This window comes from Caloenas nicobarica, chromosome 2, assembly GCF_036013445.1.
Source record: "Caloenas nicobarica isolate bCalNic1 chromosome 2, bCalNic1.hap1, whole genome shotgun sequence".
Taxonomy (NCBI): domain Eukaryota; kingdom Metazoa; phylum Chordata; class Aves; order Columbiformes; family Columbidae; genus Caloenas; species Caloenas nicobarica.
In genome coordinates, this window is record NC_088246.1 from 981,269 (window position 1) to 995,940 (window position 14,672).

A 14,672-nucleotide genomic window follows, 5' to 3' on the forward strand; every position below is an offset into this window, starting at 1 on the left:
ATAATTCCATTTTAGAATGGCAATATCCTCTGTGAACTAGTCACCTTTTCCTGCGGGTTGTGTTGCAAGCAGAAATGGTTTTTGCACCGCGCAGCTGTGCGGTTCTCTGCGTTTCTCGGTGACTCTCCTTCCCCTGTGCCTCTAATCCCTGCTCTCTGCAATGGGCTTTTCCCTCCACGTTCACCCCAAATCTGGGTGCTCCTGGGGCTTTATCACTGGGGCTGCCTTATCTCTTTCCTCCTGTAGAATTTAAAAGCTCACCATCTTTTTTGCTGTTACTGCTAGATTTTTATTTTGGTATTAAAAAGGACCATTAATTCTTATTACAATATTCCTAGTGAAGACCTCCTTCCAAATTGAGTCTTGTAATGACCAAAGGAAATTGTTTGGGTTTTCCTGCTCTGCTAAACCAGCCTCTCCCATGGTGCTTACGCTGGTGACCGGGGGCTCATTTGTGGAGCGGGGCTAACGAGGAACGACTGACGCTCTCCTGGAAACCGGTGGCTGGTGGCTGCGGAACCAGCGGGGATAACGGGCACAGCAAGCGGCTTCTGGGCCGGAGGATCCGCTGCTCCCACCACGGCTGCTGGGGGAACCGGGCTCTTCTGCTCCCCCGTCCCCGTTATCCCCTTCGCTCTCCCCGGGCCTCGTCTTTCCACTAAACTTCTCTTTTCACATTTTGGAAGGATTCCGGTTAAGGATATAAAAAGTGTAGCTTTTTTCCTTGTCTTGCTAAGACAAAGTGGATCCTTAATGCATTTTTAAAAAGAAATGGCATGTCCTCGCAAGAGCTCTGGGAAGAGCATGTATCAGGAATTCTGTGTTTTTAAGTAGCATTGACGTATTTATCAGTAGTAGTTTAAATAGGTTTTGCGTGTAAATGTCTATCGCAGCCCTGCTGAGGTGGATCTAGAATTAGCGTGATATCAGTGCTGGAAAATTCCACATAAACGACTGTATGGACTGTTTTAGATAGCTAAAATCACATCTATAGTCTATATATATATATATATATTTTTAAGCGAATAGTTGCTTCCATGTTTGAGCAGGCTTCCTGTATTCCAGGTCTCCCTACTGCACAAATCAGGCAAGCTTACAAACCCAGTGAACGCAGGTTTGGCAGAGCAAAACCTGCCCCAGTGCCTATTGCAGATGTGCCGGGACAGAAGAGCACTGACCCAAAAGTAGAGCCTTGCTCCGTAGTGGAGCCCGGACCGACCCCTCGCACTTGGGTTTCGCACAGAAAGGCGCCCGAGCAGACACCCAACGTGCCGCCGGAGTTTGCGGAGAGCTGCAGGGACATCCCGAGGGACAGCTGGGACTCGGAAGGTTCGCTGGCCGTCGTGAAGAAAAAGAAAAAGAAACCGAAACAGAAGAGAAACCAGTTCCCCAGGCCGATGGAGTTCTGGGATGAAAATGTAACAGGTTCAAAAGCTCCTAGAAATCCTCCGTTTGCTGTGGAATTGCAGAAGCCAGATGTCTGTCCCTTTGCTGAAGCTCGCAAAGAGCAGGCGGTTGCCTCGGGAAGCAGAGCTTCGGATCTGCCAAAGGATGCGAAAATAATAACCCAGAGTCATAACCCGGATGATCAAAGTGCCTTCTCGGTGCCGGCACCAGCACAGCAAGCCCCGAAACCCAGCGTGCCCTTAGAACCTGTGTTGGGTGCAAGAAATGAAGCCCCAAAACCCAGCGTGCCCTTAGAACCTGTGTTGGGTGCAGAAAATGGAGATGCCATGAAAACAGCAGAGAGAAGAGATGACGGTTTGATGTCACAAGCTAAAGGCAAAAGAAAAGAGGTTCCCTCGCAGCAGGTGGGCAAGAATGAGGTGGAGGAATCCGGCACAACAAAGGGGCCAGCGAGGCCTCTGGAAAGAGGTTTTCTTGATAAAAATGAGAAGAGGGAGGATAAGGAGTCAAAATGTGCTGAGCTGACGGCATCTCTTCCAGAAGCGATGAACCTGAGCAGAGCAGAAACTCCTTTAGAGACCAGACCTCCGGAACTGCTCCTGTCTGGTGCGGAGCAGGAGGGTCCACGTGCGGGTCGGGGGCAGGGGGCGCGGGGTGACACGGTCCGTCCCGCCGCTCGGGCTGCCAGGGGGGCCCTGGGGGCAGCCGCCAAGAAAAGAGGGAGTGGTGAGAACAGCAGAAAGGTTGAAAATGAATCCTTTGGACAGCCGGCTCCTCCGGAGGCTGCGGCCTCGTCAGACAAGCATCCTAACGAGCCAGAGGCAGCTGATGAATCTAAACCAGTGTCCTCTGCTCCCTGTGTGGCCGCTGACTCCGGTACTTCAGAGGGAGCGTTGAAGACTCCAGCAAATCCCACTAAAACGCCTGTTACAGCATTAATTTCACCAAAACCCGAGGACGTTACTCCTTTGCAAACCAGAAAGGCTGATGGTTTATCAGAGCAGCCGTTCCTTCCGCCAGCCAAGTCCGATGCGACCAACCATCCCGGCTCTGCGGACGGAGCGACGGCAGCAGATTCCCCTGATAAAAACAAAGGAAAAGGGCTTATTGCGTTAGAGCAGCAGACTGGAAAAGATCCCGATATCGCACATGGGATGGACAGACCGAAAAAAAAGCGTGGTGAAGGGAAAGTGAAAAAAATCAAAAGCTTCTCTGAGCAGATGATGCTTTCGGAGGATGTGAGCAAACTTAGTGAAGGAGCCAGGGCAGACGAGGCTGTAAAAGAAACAGGTTTCCCTGATCAAGGCAGAGGTTTTGCTGCCCGGGGATATCCCTCAGCAAGCAGCACACAGGCCGATAAGCCGAAAAAAAGAGGTAGTGATGGAAGAAGTAAAAGAGGGGAAAGAAGTTTTTACCAGCCGCCTTTTCTTGTGAATAAGGTGGATCTGGGTAGTTCTCCTGATGTAAATGATAAAGCCAAGGAAGTGGGTGTTGGTGATAAAGGCAGAGAGAAGGGCTGTGTTACTGCTGGGGCTTTCCAGGAGAATACGGCAGATGTTACTAAAATGCGAAGGCCAAGTGAAATGGTAACAGAGCAGCCTAAAGAAAATGCTGGAAAAGATGAAATGGCCGATTTGGGTGCGTTAGACCAACCGTTCCTGCTGGACAGCAGGAGGGAGGAACCAAAGCATCTCGCTACGGCTGACACGATCAGCAGCGCAAAAGAGGTAAATTTGATTGATAAAGGCAAAGATGCTGGGATCACTTCTGCAGGTGAATCGGTTGTGACAAATTCCGATGGAACACCGGGGGCAGACAAACCTAGAAAGAGAGGTAGCGACGGGAAAAGGAAAAAACCCGAGAAAAGTCCTTTGCGGCAGGCGGCTCTGCTGGACGCTGCGGGGGCAACGAGCGGGTTTCCCAGCAAAGAGGAGGAGGCTGGAAACACGAAGGAGGGAACCTTAGAGAAAGAAAAGGGGGCTGGTTTTGGAAGAGAGCTTTTGCTGGAGAAGTCTGAAATACAGGATGGCAATGGAAGAAGTTTCTCTGATCAGCTGGTTCTTTCGGGTCATAAACTAGAGACGGCAGAGCCAGAACTAGTCCAGGCTAAAGAAACGTGGCCCGTGGGTGAAGGTGAGGAGCGAGGGGCACCCGGGGCTGTCCCCGAGCACGGCACGGACGCCGCTGCCGTGGTGGGCAAACCCAAGAAAAAAACTAGAGATGGGAAAGGCAAAAGGGCTGAAAACGGTCTGGAGAGCTGGGCTGCACCGGGTAACATCCCTGCAGGAGGTGAGGAGCTGGGTCAGGCTTTTGAGAAAGGCACAGAGACTAATTCCAGCAGCTCAGCGAGTCTGCTGGATGGCCAGACCCACGGCGCTGCAGAACGAGCTCCGGCTGCACCTCTGGAGCCAGAAAAATCACACGCGGGTAGCACAGAGGAATGCATAAAGCCGGAGGACAACTTGCAACAGCATAAAGCAGGTGCAGAGATGTGTCCCCGTGACAAGGAGGCCACTGGCAAATCTGAGGCAGAAAGGGAGGCTGGATTTCCCGTCCTGGAGCATCCGGCAGCGGCAGATCGTGCTCTGGCCACCGTTGCTGATGGGTCTAAACAGAGGGGGTATGATGGGAGCGGTAAAAAGGCTAAAAACGCCTCCGAGCAGCCTGTGTTTCTAGAGCTAAAACCAGATGGGAGGGAAGCGCAGCCTCCCATGGAATACGGGATGGAAGACATGGATTGGGTAGATGAGAACAGAAATATTAAAAACTTCCCCAGCGGCCCTCAGTCACTTTGGAATAATAAAGGAAGCGACTTGGAATCCTTTGCTCAGGCTGCAGTAACTCGCCCCGGTGACACTGGTGACGTTTCTTCTGGCTGCCCGGAGCAGGACGGTGCAAAAATCAAGGGGCCTCCTGCTCCTGAAACTGTAACAGAAAAGAGCAGCAAAGAGCCTGGATTTGGTGCTAAGGAGGAGATACAGACACAGAAATCCTGTGAGCAGCCCATCAGTCTGGGACAGAAAGAGCCTGGAAAAGAGGTTCCAAAGGAAGATGCTAAAACCAAAGCTGCTGGTTCCCCGGAGGGGAGCGAGGCGGGGAAACCGCTTTCTTTGGACCATTCAGTTGAACAGGACATGAAATCGAAGAAGGACGAAGTTCACCTTCCTCCCGTGGCGAAGGTGGGTGATAAAGAGATAAAAACCACTGATAAAAATCAAACCACCGACAGCGCTTCCTCAGACCGTCCCTGGAAGGTGGCGGATCCAGCAAACGGAGCAGCCGTGGGTGCCGAAGGGACAGGGACGCTCGGAGCAGCCGCCTCTGCTGGCCAGAAGGACACGGGGTCCGTCTCCCCAGGGCTCGCGGGGGTGCCGGGCAGCAAAGCAGGAGCTGCTGCCTTGGTGGAGGATACAGCTGGAGCAGTTGAGCCGGGTGGAGGTGGGAAGGGGGAGCAGAGCGCCCTGGAGCGCCCGGCGGCCGTGGGTAATAAAGTGGCCGAAGCAGAGGCTGCTGGTTTCAATGTGACAGCGGCCCAGGCAACCAAAACAAGCCCTAACGATGCGCAGAAAGGCGACTCCACGCCTGCAGAGGAGGACGCCGCTCACCTGGAGGGCGCCCCGGCGCCCAAGCCCGACGTCGATAAACCTCGAGACGCGACTAAAGAAAAAGAAGAACGTGAACAAAAAGCCGTGAAGGAGGCAAAGAAAATCAAAGCTGCAGAACAGCTCAAAAGCTACATGAGACCCACCAAGGCCCGAGGGGCGACCACGGCGCCCACCAGGCCGGCGGCTCCGGCCCGGGAGAAACCAAAGGCGCCGAAACCCGCGGGCACGAGCCGGCAGCAGCCAGACAAAGGTGTGTGTTGCGCCGGGAGCTCGGCGGTGTCGGCCGGCTTGCCCTTGCTGCTTGTCGGTGCCTTGGCATGAACCCCTGAGCGTTAATCCGACGTGGCACAAGCGAGTGTGGCATGACCGGGGGTTTTTTGGCTGGTTTGAAAGGCTGTTGGTTCTGCTTGCCTGTCTCACAGTGCTAATTCCCAGCGTTTGAAGGACTGACAGCTTGGTCTGAGTGCTAGAACTCTGGATTACTTTTTAATTATAATTCACTCAGGGTTAATTTTACATGATGTATTTAAGTAAACTTGCACTTTTTGGTGTTAAGTTACATTAGCTTCTTGTTGTTCCAGACTGGAAATGACCTTGATCCGCGATGCAGCGGTGAATCCTGATCACTAAACAGCGCTTTGTGCCGCTGACGGGCAGGGAATGCAGTGTTGCCGGGGTAGGAAATGTTCTTGGTCGCTGTCAGGTCGCAGGGTTTGGTTTCAAATCTGACTGCAACCGTCTGCTTTTCCTCCTGCGACTGGTTAATGACTTTATCTTAAGCTACCTTGAACGGCTACATCTATGAAACATGATGCTTCCTTCTAGAATAATGATCTTTAGCAAACAGAGTGGTGAGAAAGCGAGAGCTGCACTGCTGGGGTTTAAGGCTTTATCTCTGTGCAGACCACGGGTGGACCGGTAAGAGTTTGGGGCTGTCGACCCTGGCTGGGCTCCAGGGAACGAGATCCACGTACTCACAGCAAATGAGATCGAATTCGTTTCATGGGGTTTAATGAAGTTCGTGGGAATTTTGAAATGGAGAATATAGTACGGCTAGAGACGGAATAAAAAGCCATCCTGGTAGTTCTCATTCCAAACCCTCCTGTGTGGGTTCCAGGCTGCTGAGACGGGCAGGGGGCTGATCCCTTGGCTGCTCTGGGTTTTTGCCTTGTCATCAGGCACCAAAGTTTGTTTGTTTGGCTGCCAGTTTGCATGATCAGCCACTAACTTAACAAACGGAGAGCTCGAGTGCGCCTTAACACGCTGGTCAGGTTTGCTGAGAGGTTTTGTAATTTTAATGAGTGTTGCATAACCCAAAGTGGTTCTATTTTGGTGGAAGTGGTGTTCTCTGCATGAACTTGTGCCTGCAGAAGTGATGTTCTTTGGTGCATGATGCTACAAAATCAAGGGAAAGCTGAAGGCAGCATCTTTCAAAACAACCCTTAAAGCCTTTGCATTGTCTGCTAGACGTCTGGATTTTCCTTCACTAACTGTTGTGTTCAAGGGAGCAGAATTTTAGTGGCAGATCCAAGCAAGAAGGAAAAGCCCTCCTGAGTGTGTGGCACAGGTAAAGCGTTTATGGAGCTGCAGGGTTCCTGGTTCAGGGTAGCACAGCAGCCTGGGAGTACGTCGGCAGACACTTTGCGTCTGTAAGTTGTCCTGACTTAAGTTTGCGCAGGACTTCGATAATATTCTGTTGCTTCCATCCTTTCAATGCTTCACAGACTCACGGTTGGGTTTATTTTTTAAGAGAGGCTCTGAATGACGGAGCTCGTCTGGTTGACACGTTCCTGGGGCAGGTGCAGCCCGCGGTGACCGCGCGACGTCGGGGCTGGTGACAGAGCCAAAGCCGCAGGGGACAGCGGGTTGGCCTTGCCATCCCCACGCGGTACCGACGCTCGTCTGTCTGTCCGTCCGCTGCTCAGCTCGGAACCAGCTTCAGGGAGTTGCGAAGCGGCGGCACAGCCCCGAGCTGGCCCAGCCGGGGTGGGGCTGGAGCCGGGCATCAAACGGGGCGTCCGTGTGTCAGCCCAACACGAGTTAAAACCACAAATGGTGCGGGGAGGGCGTTGGTGTCGAGCCGTGAACAGGAGTGTTCACTGGGCAGAGATGGAGCCAAAGGGATCCAGACTTGTTATAGTCCAGATTTTCATAGAATCGTAGAACGGTTTGAGTTGGAAGGACCTTTAAAGGTCATCTAGTCCAGAGATTTCAATTTCCGCTGAAACGACGGGGCTGCACAGACCTGTACATGCCAGTTCACCCTCCTGCTTAGATAACAACTCGCGGCTCCAGGCTCTTCTGTTTTTACCGATCACCAGAATTTGGCCAACACGTCATCTGTGCGTGTCAGGCAGGACCGGGAACCTTCGACTCTGCGACACCTCCTGTCCACCCATATCAGGTATTTTTCTTCGTGGTGGGCAGGGTGAGCTACTGGCCAAAAAGCTTTTCTGCTGAAGTTTAGTAACTAAAATCTCTTTAGCCAGGCTAAACAGAACGGTTTTCCTAAAAGCATCAGCTCCTGTACGTGCTGCTAAAATAGGTCTGAGCGTTGTGCTGCAGCTCCCTGGGGAGCCATGGCAACAGTGATGCTGCACATTTTGCTCACTGATGGAAGTCACATGTATCTTTTATAAACTAGGCCTGCAAACTCCTGGATTTTTTTTTTTTTTCTAATTTTGACTTTGCAGCTTAAAGTTAAGAAACATTGGATGTTGAACTGTTCGTGCGATTTGAGTTTAATCCCTTATCTATCTCTTGGGTTTATTTCAACTTCTCATTTTTGTTGTTGCCATTGTAAGAACTGCCCCAGATTCTTCTGGAAAATTGTTTTATACCTTTTAATGTCAGGAGGCAGCTGAGCTGGTAACCAAAACATGTCAGACATTATCAGCCTTTCAAAAGTGACTGAGCCTTTATGATGCTACTTGGGTGGAATTAAAGCTAAAATTGGGAGTTATGTGTCAAAGCAGAGTCCTAAAATCTGTCCTCCCAGGCTGGCCGGGGATGTGGTGCTGAGGACAGGCTGTCGGAGGAGGTGATGGGGGTTTCCACCGCGTGGTTCAGACTTACTGCAGCATCCTCTTCCCTTTGCTCTTCAAGCTGCATTTCAACACTGAGACTTTCAAAACAGTCGTTTTTCCACTCTGTCCTTAAAGGATGGTCTATTTTTAAAATTAATTTCTTTTGGCATTCGGGGTTCTGTAGCTTGTGATGGGTTTGATTTGTGTTCAGCTGTTCAGTCAGGGGCCGTCTCGGTGTCTCAGTGATGCTCCCGCGTTTGACCCTGCGGTGCTGGCAGAGCAAAGCGCTCGTTCCATAGCCCGCTGGGCTCTGCACCGTGATGCTTCACAATTACTCCCCCAAACGTGGAAAGCCGTCGCCTGGCGCTCGGCTCCCACGTCCGCCTGTCCCGTGTCCGCCTGTCCCGTGTCCCTCGGCCCGGCCGGTGACGAGCTGGCTCTGCAGCCCGTTGGCACTGTCGCCGCCTGTATCACCGCACGTAGTTCTCAGTATGACAGCTCTAAGTCCCTCCTGTGTAAATAAGGTACGTTTAAAAGCACGAAATGCCATCCCTGCTTAATTACAGTATTTGCTTTTCTGTTACAGCCGCAGTGAAGCCCTTTCTCTAAATATTTTCTTTTCCTGACTGGTTTCCATTATGCTGGTGTCGTTAGAATGTTCAGTCAGTTTAGGGTTTCCAGAGTAACCTTTCGTTCATCTGAAGTCCCGAGTTCTCCCGTGGGACCCCAGGCTGGGTTGGGTTTGTCTAAGCTGAGCTCATCAGGGACTGTGGAATGACCTGCGCCCGTCCCCGATGAAACTGTCACCGCGAACACGGGCCTGGACAAGCGCCTCATCACAACACCGGTGCCTCAATCACATCACATCGCAGCCTGTTCGTTAATTAGGACCTGTTATTTAGCCCAGGCAGGTGTGTGGAAGCAAGGAAAACCAACAGTGGCACCAGCCAGTTCTCGTGCCAGAACTAAACGTGTTTAGGCAGCAGCAAGAGAACTTGGCCATTATCTGCTTTTCCCCTAAACTTTTCCGCTTGTGTTTGTGTTTGATGCTGCTTGAAGGGGAAGCTTTGTTTGAGACGTCAGTTCCATCCGTAATTAAAAGGAGAGCCGAGTTTGGGCACATCTTTGCAGACGCGTAGCTCGCAGGTATGGGGTGGTTAAAAGCCCGTTTGCTGCTGAATCGCTGCGTAGCTCCGAACATGTTCTTTTAAACATTTCTCTAAACTGACTCTGTGTGCCCATCTCTTTTTTCTGGTTGGCTTTGGCCGGCGTGTTACGCCCATCCTGGTTTTTCTCCAGCTGATGGTCTCATGCAGCAGCTCGTTCTAAGCTGGCACCCCGTAGTCTTTGGCTGGAACTTCCCAGGTTTTATGTTCTTTATTTTATATTCCTGCTCATCCTTGACACTCTGGTTTTCAGTAAGAGCTGGGAAGGAAACAAATGTGTTCATAAATTCTATCAGATTAGGAACATTAAAGCCATTTCCTTAGTGGTGTTATTTAACTTTCAGGGATATCTGAATTTCAAGCCTCAGCCTCCCTTGCTGATGTTGCTACTTCATTGCTTGTGTATCCTTCAGTTGACTTTGCCTCTTCAGTTTCCACTGTCAAATACCCTGCAATAACCAGATACTGGTAATATTTTGAGTGCTTTTTAATACTGCTTTTGGCTGATCACTAAGATATTTAATGTATTTTATGTAAAGTCTAAAGTAAGTGGGATTTGATCTGTCCTACAAACGCGAGGCTGTGGCTGAGCGTCGCACGGCTCCGCGCCTTGTCCCGCTCAGCTACCGAGGCCAGAAAACGGGATGTTCCAGTGCACCTTCTCATCCTCTAGCCTGGCTCTGCGCACCGCGAGCAGAGATGAAACGCGAGTCCAGCGGCTCGCGTTGGGCTGCGTGCGATTCCACCCGTTTTACACGGAGCGGGGGTCCGAGCAGCACAGCTCGTCTGCGTGATGAACAAACGGACGAACGAGTGCTTAAATCGCAGCTTTATACCCCTTGACTTCTACAGACTGAGCGTGCCCTTGATGGTTGCGGTCAGCCCGATCGCTGACTCTTACCGGTGATGACACTTGGTTAGAGATGGCGTTAGTGGGAGGCGCCGGCAAGGAGCAGCTCCTCGTCCTGCGGAGTGACGTTGCCGTAGAAACCGGTGCAAAGGACTGCACAGAAACACTTGTGTTAGATTGAGAAAAACCAAAAAAGCAAAGGCATTAGCAGGGATAAATAATAGCTTTGGGAGAGAAATAAAAATAGCAGCACTGGGCCGATTCATGCGGCGATGCGGGAGCTGGTGGTTGGGCCCGGCGCGGTGACGGTGACACCGCGATGCTGCACCCGGAGAGCCCGGGACGGGCGGGGGGTCTGTGCGCATGGGGGCGTCCGCCCTCGGAAAGCGCTCCTGTCCGGAGACACGATACGAACACTAAAATATCCCTGAGCAGCTTGGATAAATGGCTATAGATGTGGTTGACGTTGGGGCTGAAATACGTGCTGGGTGCGCTCGGCGTCCTGGAGGGGTTTGTTTGTGTCAGCTGCACCGGTACTGAAGGCAGGAGCTGGTGATGGCGAGAGGTGCGAACGGGGAGAACAGAACCTTCCTCCCTGCGGAGCGGGCTCCTGTCGCTCTGCGAATCCCCACGTCCAGGAGCTGGACCAGACCTGACCTTCGAAGCCTTCAACCGTTGCACGGCTCCGCTGTGCCGCGTTGTCAGAGGGACGGCGGAGAGCCAAAGGGATCGGGAGACGCCAGATGTGGTACCTGGGGAGCGGGGAGTCTCCCTCGGGCTGACCGGAGGGTAAAGGGCGGGGGGTCAACTCATCCTCTGACCCAACTCCGCTTTAGCACAGGCCCGGCCTCCTTTGTTTGTCAAAATCTGTCCAAATCTTGTTTTCTGAGCATCCTCCCACCCCTCCCCGCTCAGCTTCGTCCACTCATTTCTCTCACGGTTCTCCAGGAAACGGCAGGTTAATAAGAGCCCAGAGGAGTCGGCGGGAGCAGAGCGGGGCTGCGAGGGCAGCGGGTCCGGCCTCGCGAGCGGCCTCGGAGGCTGAATATTGATAAATTTAAAGAAAAAGGTACATCTGGTAGGAGGCGGAGGCTGGGCACTGGAACCGAGGCTGCTGGCTGGAAACGACGCGCCATGGGCAGCAGGAAGCTCTTGAAATCATCGTGTGAACTCTGCGTTACCTCCATTAACGTCCCGAGAGATTAAATATTAAATTACTTTAGAGATTTTTTTTTTCATAGCTAAACATTCTCCTGCTTCTGAGTCTCCCAGGTATTGAATATAGTTCATTTCCTACATTAAGGAAATGATTAAATCAGGTCGCAGTGCCGGTTGTTAGTGGCCGTGTATTGACGCTGTGGGTCAGGCGTTCCTGCCGGTGGTACAAATCTCTTCTCTGAAGTACCAGCAATCAATGAGGGTTCCTCCTCTGCTGTAATAGTAGCTGTTTGCTTTTAAAAAAAAAGAAGAAATCCAATAAAAGGCCCCAGGGTGGTTGCAGGTAGCTCTATAAACTCACCCTTGCTCCCGAAGTGCATTAAGTGCTCGCTGATGGATTGAGATTTGCTACGGAAAATGTTGGTTTGGAATTGACTGTGTGATGGAGGAATGCCGGCAGTTGCGTGGCACCGGATGATTTCAGGGTCTGCCGTCGTTTTGGGGAGCAGATGAATCACTTCTAGCGTGAGCAGACGTTGGCCAACATCAGTCCTGCGGCCGCTATGAGGACGTGAGCCCGGAGCTGAGGCCCCGTTTCCACCAGCGAGACACCCAGGAGTATTTTAAAGTACAGAAAAATTGCCGAGGCCTTTTGAGAAGTGAAGCTTGTGGGTGGAACTATTCTGGTTAATTAGAGGCTGTCGTGAAAGATTCAGATAACTTACAGTTCCTGAGTCATTGTTTTTAAATATAGCAGTGTCTTAAATCCAGAGCTTAAATATGAGCAGATAAATGTGTGGATTGTAGCGTTTCTCAGCAGCAGGTTCAATTCAGGGGGTGTAGTGTAGCCTGCAGTCTCCGGGTGTAAAAATACATTTATTCTCAGTTAAACTATAGCGGGGAGTCCTCTCACTGCATCAGCTGTAAGGACAAAATGTTTCCCTGCACTGGAGCATGTTGGTGTCTGGGCAGTGTTACTGCAACTCTGGCTCGAAGAGGAAAATGTGCTTTAGTCCAGGATTAATCTATAGAGGGCACTTTAAAAAAAAGCTCTGCAGTTTGTGCCTTCGTAGCAATCCAGATACCGGTGGGTCCCAGTTCAGCCAGGGAAACGATGTGCAAATCAAGGATCGTGCTTAGAAAAGCCTTGTCGAGGATGCTGGAAACAGAGTTTTCACAGGATGGCCGAGCAGAGCACTTAATATGTGTTGAGACTGGTTTTAAATAGATAACGCAGAACGTGAAATGCTAGATGTAAATTAAGCTCAATAGGAAAAAATGCAGCTCTAAAATACGGTGAGATATGTCCACATTAAAAAAAAAATTAAAAATCAAGTTTACAGTATTTAAGCCTAGAGAACCTCCCTAACCTGCCCCATTTCATCCCTTTGAGCTCCGTCCGCTCGCTCGTGCGAGCGATACGGTTTGTGAACGGTGAAATCCTCATTACAGCAACACTTGCGATTGCTGTTGCCTCCAAAAGCACATATTGAAATTCCCCGAAAACAAAGCCCTTGTGCTGAAAGAGGTCACTGCGCTGCCGGGCTGGGGGTCGTGGTTTGGTTTTGTTGTAGGGGAGGAAAATTGCTGACCTTAGTTCCCGAGTGTTCTTAAAAGCTATTCATCAGCAGGAATTAACACTTAGAAGCGCATGGATCATAACAGGGTTTGACAGAGGAAAAGGGATGGCGGTGTTTCCCGAGCTGTGCAATAACCCGAGAAGCGCGGCTCGCGGAAACATTTCACCGAGATGATTAAACCCTGATTTGCATCTAATGAGAGATGGGTGTTTGGTACAGCAGCGCATTCCTCTGGATGTCTATTTTTTTTTATACAAAAGGAGGAAAGCTGCCGGTTTTGAAGCAGCGGCTGACGCTGGGCAGGGGAGGCGTGCGCGGGGGGGGGCGGGAGGAGGGATTTTTGCAGCGAATCCCGGGGGTTTGGTGTCGTCAGCGGCTGCGAGCGGAGCGGCTGCCGCGGCCGGGATGTCTGTGCCCAAGCAGCAGCCGGCGTCGCTGCGCGAGTACGGCGAGTACAGCCCGCCGTGCCCCTCCAGCACCGAGAGCTGCGCCGGAGCCTTCCGCTGCATGGACGCCGCCAAGGACCTGCGCCCCACCGGCTTCGAGTGGCACAGGACCGAGGGCAAGCTCAGCGAGATCGGCCTCAGCGTCAGCCCCGTCAAGGACGGGCTCGCTAAGAATGCCGGCTTCACGGATGAGGACAAGCTGTGCTTCTTCGAAGGGAAATTAGACAAGGAGCTGAAAATAGCGCAGAAAGACAACAGAGAGATCGAGGCGCAAGGCAAGAAATACCAGGCGGCTGCGGGTCACCTTGAGAGCTGGTCCTTGATTTCGGAAGCGTTTCCTGCTGCGGAAGGGAACTTCGCAAACCCTAAAACGACCGATTTTCACGTGGGACAGGCAGGAGCTGAAAAACCCGGTAAGAATGAAGCCATCACTGATCAGGAGAAAGCAGCCGGGAAGGCTGGGACGGAGCCGAAATGCCAGGCAGCCCCCAACCTGCCCCACCTGGCCGTGTCGGAGAGCGAGCCCAGCAAATGCATGAAGGAGCAAGAAATCAGCGTCTGGAACCCCAGTTTCCAACCTATCCTGCCGAACGATTCAGGGTCTAAAGAAGCAACCCTGAAAAAAGATGGAGCCCCCGGCTATTTTGTCACCGGAGTGGTTAATGACAACTACGTGCAGAGTGGATTTTCCTCCTCCCCATCCAAGCCAGAACCCCCAACGACCACCGTCGAGCTTGCACAAGATGACTCCAAAGGCAGCGACTTTACCAGCGCGGCTGAAATGGAGGAAGAGCTGGAAGACAAGCTGGGCTGTGCGGACGACGGCGGGTTCCTGAACAGGGCTGCCCACCAAAGGAAGGCGATGAGACGTGCCATGTCCGAGTGCTCGCACTTGTCCGTGCCCCTCGCCCTCAACCTGGCCGATAAATACCCCGAGCCGGTGCTTCGGGAAGACGTGGCCACGGGTTTGCTGTCCCCCAGCAGCAGCCTGACCCAGAGCTCCAGCCCCACGGCCCGAAAACCCGCGGTTCCCATGAAAAGGTCGATGACGGTGGCAGAAGAACAAACATCTGTGTGCAGCCCTGGGGCCCAGCAGAGCCCCCCGGGGACGGAGCATCGGCCCCTCCTGCCAGAGGAACCGGCTGCCAAGAAGAGAGAGGAGCGGAACGGCGGCAACGCGGGCAAGAAGGAGCTGGGCAGCCCGAGCCTGTATCACAGCAAGCTGGAGCAAATCCCCGAAATCAGCAGCCAGGACAAAGAGAGGGAGGAGGCGGCCGTGGGGAAGGGGGGGAAGAGAAACGGCACCGATGGAGCCGCTGGGTTTGAGGCTCCGAACGGCAAGTGCGCCGAGACGGAACCCGGCAAAACTGCTCCGGCGGAAAGAAAAGCAATTGAGGTCAGCGGCGCGCAGAGCTCTCCGGCTCCCAAGCAAGG

The 14,672-nt window shown here is 52.4% G+C and overlaps 1 protein-coding gene across 13 annotated transcripts in view; it reads left to right on the top strand.

The window, feature by feature from the left end:
* MAP4 (microtubule associated protein 4) overlaps positions 1-14,672 on the top strand; it is a 154,126-nt gene that overhangs the window by 103,003 nt on the left and 36,451 nt on the right. For 12 of the 13 annotated variants that reach the window (XM_065630292.1, XM_065630293.1, XM_065630295.1 and 9 more), the window contains one exon: positions 1,066-5,262. The exons of the other annotated variant lie outside the window; for it this stretch is intronic. In XM_065630292.1, coding sequence (XP_065486364.1) covers positions 1,066-5,262 — 4,197 coding nt within the window. The remainder of the gene's footprint in view (positions 1-1,065; positions 5,263-14,672) is intronic. 13 annotated transcript variants of the gene reach the window in all.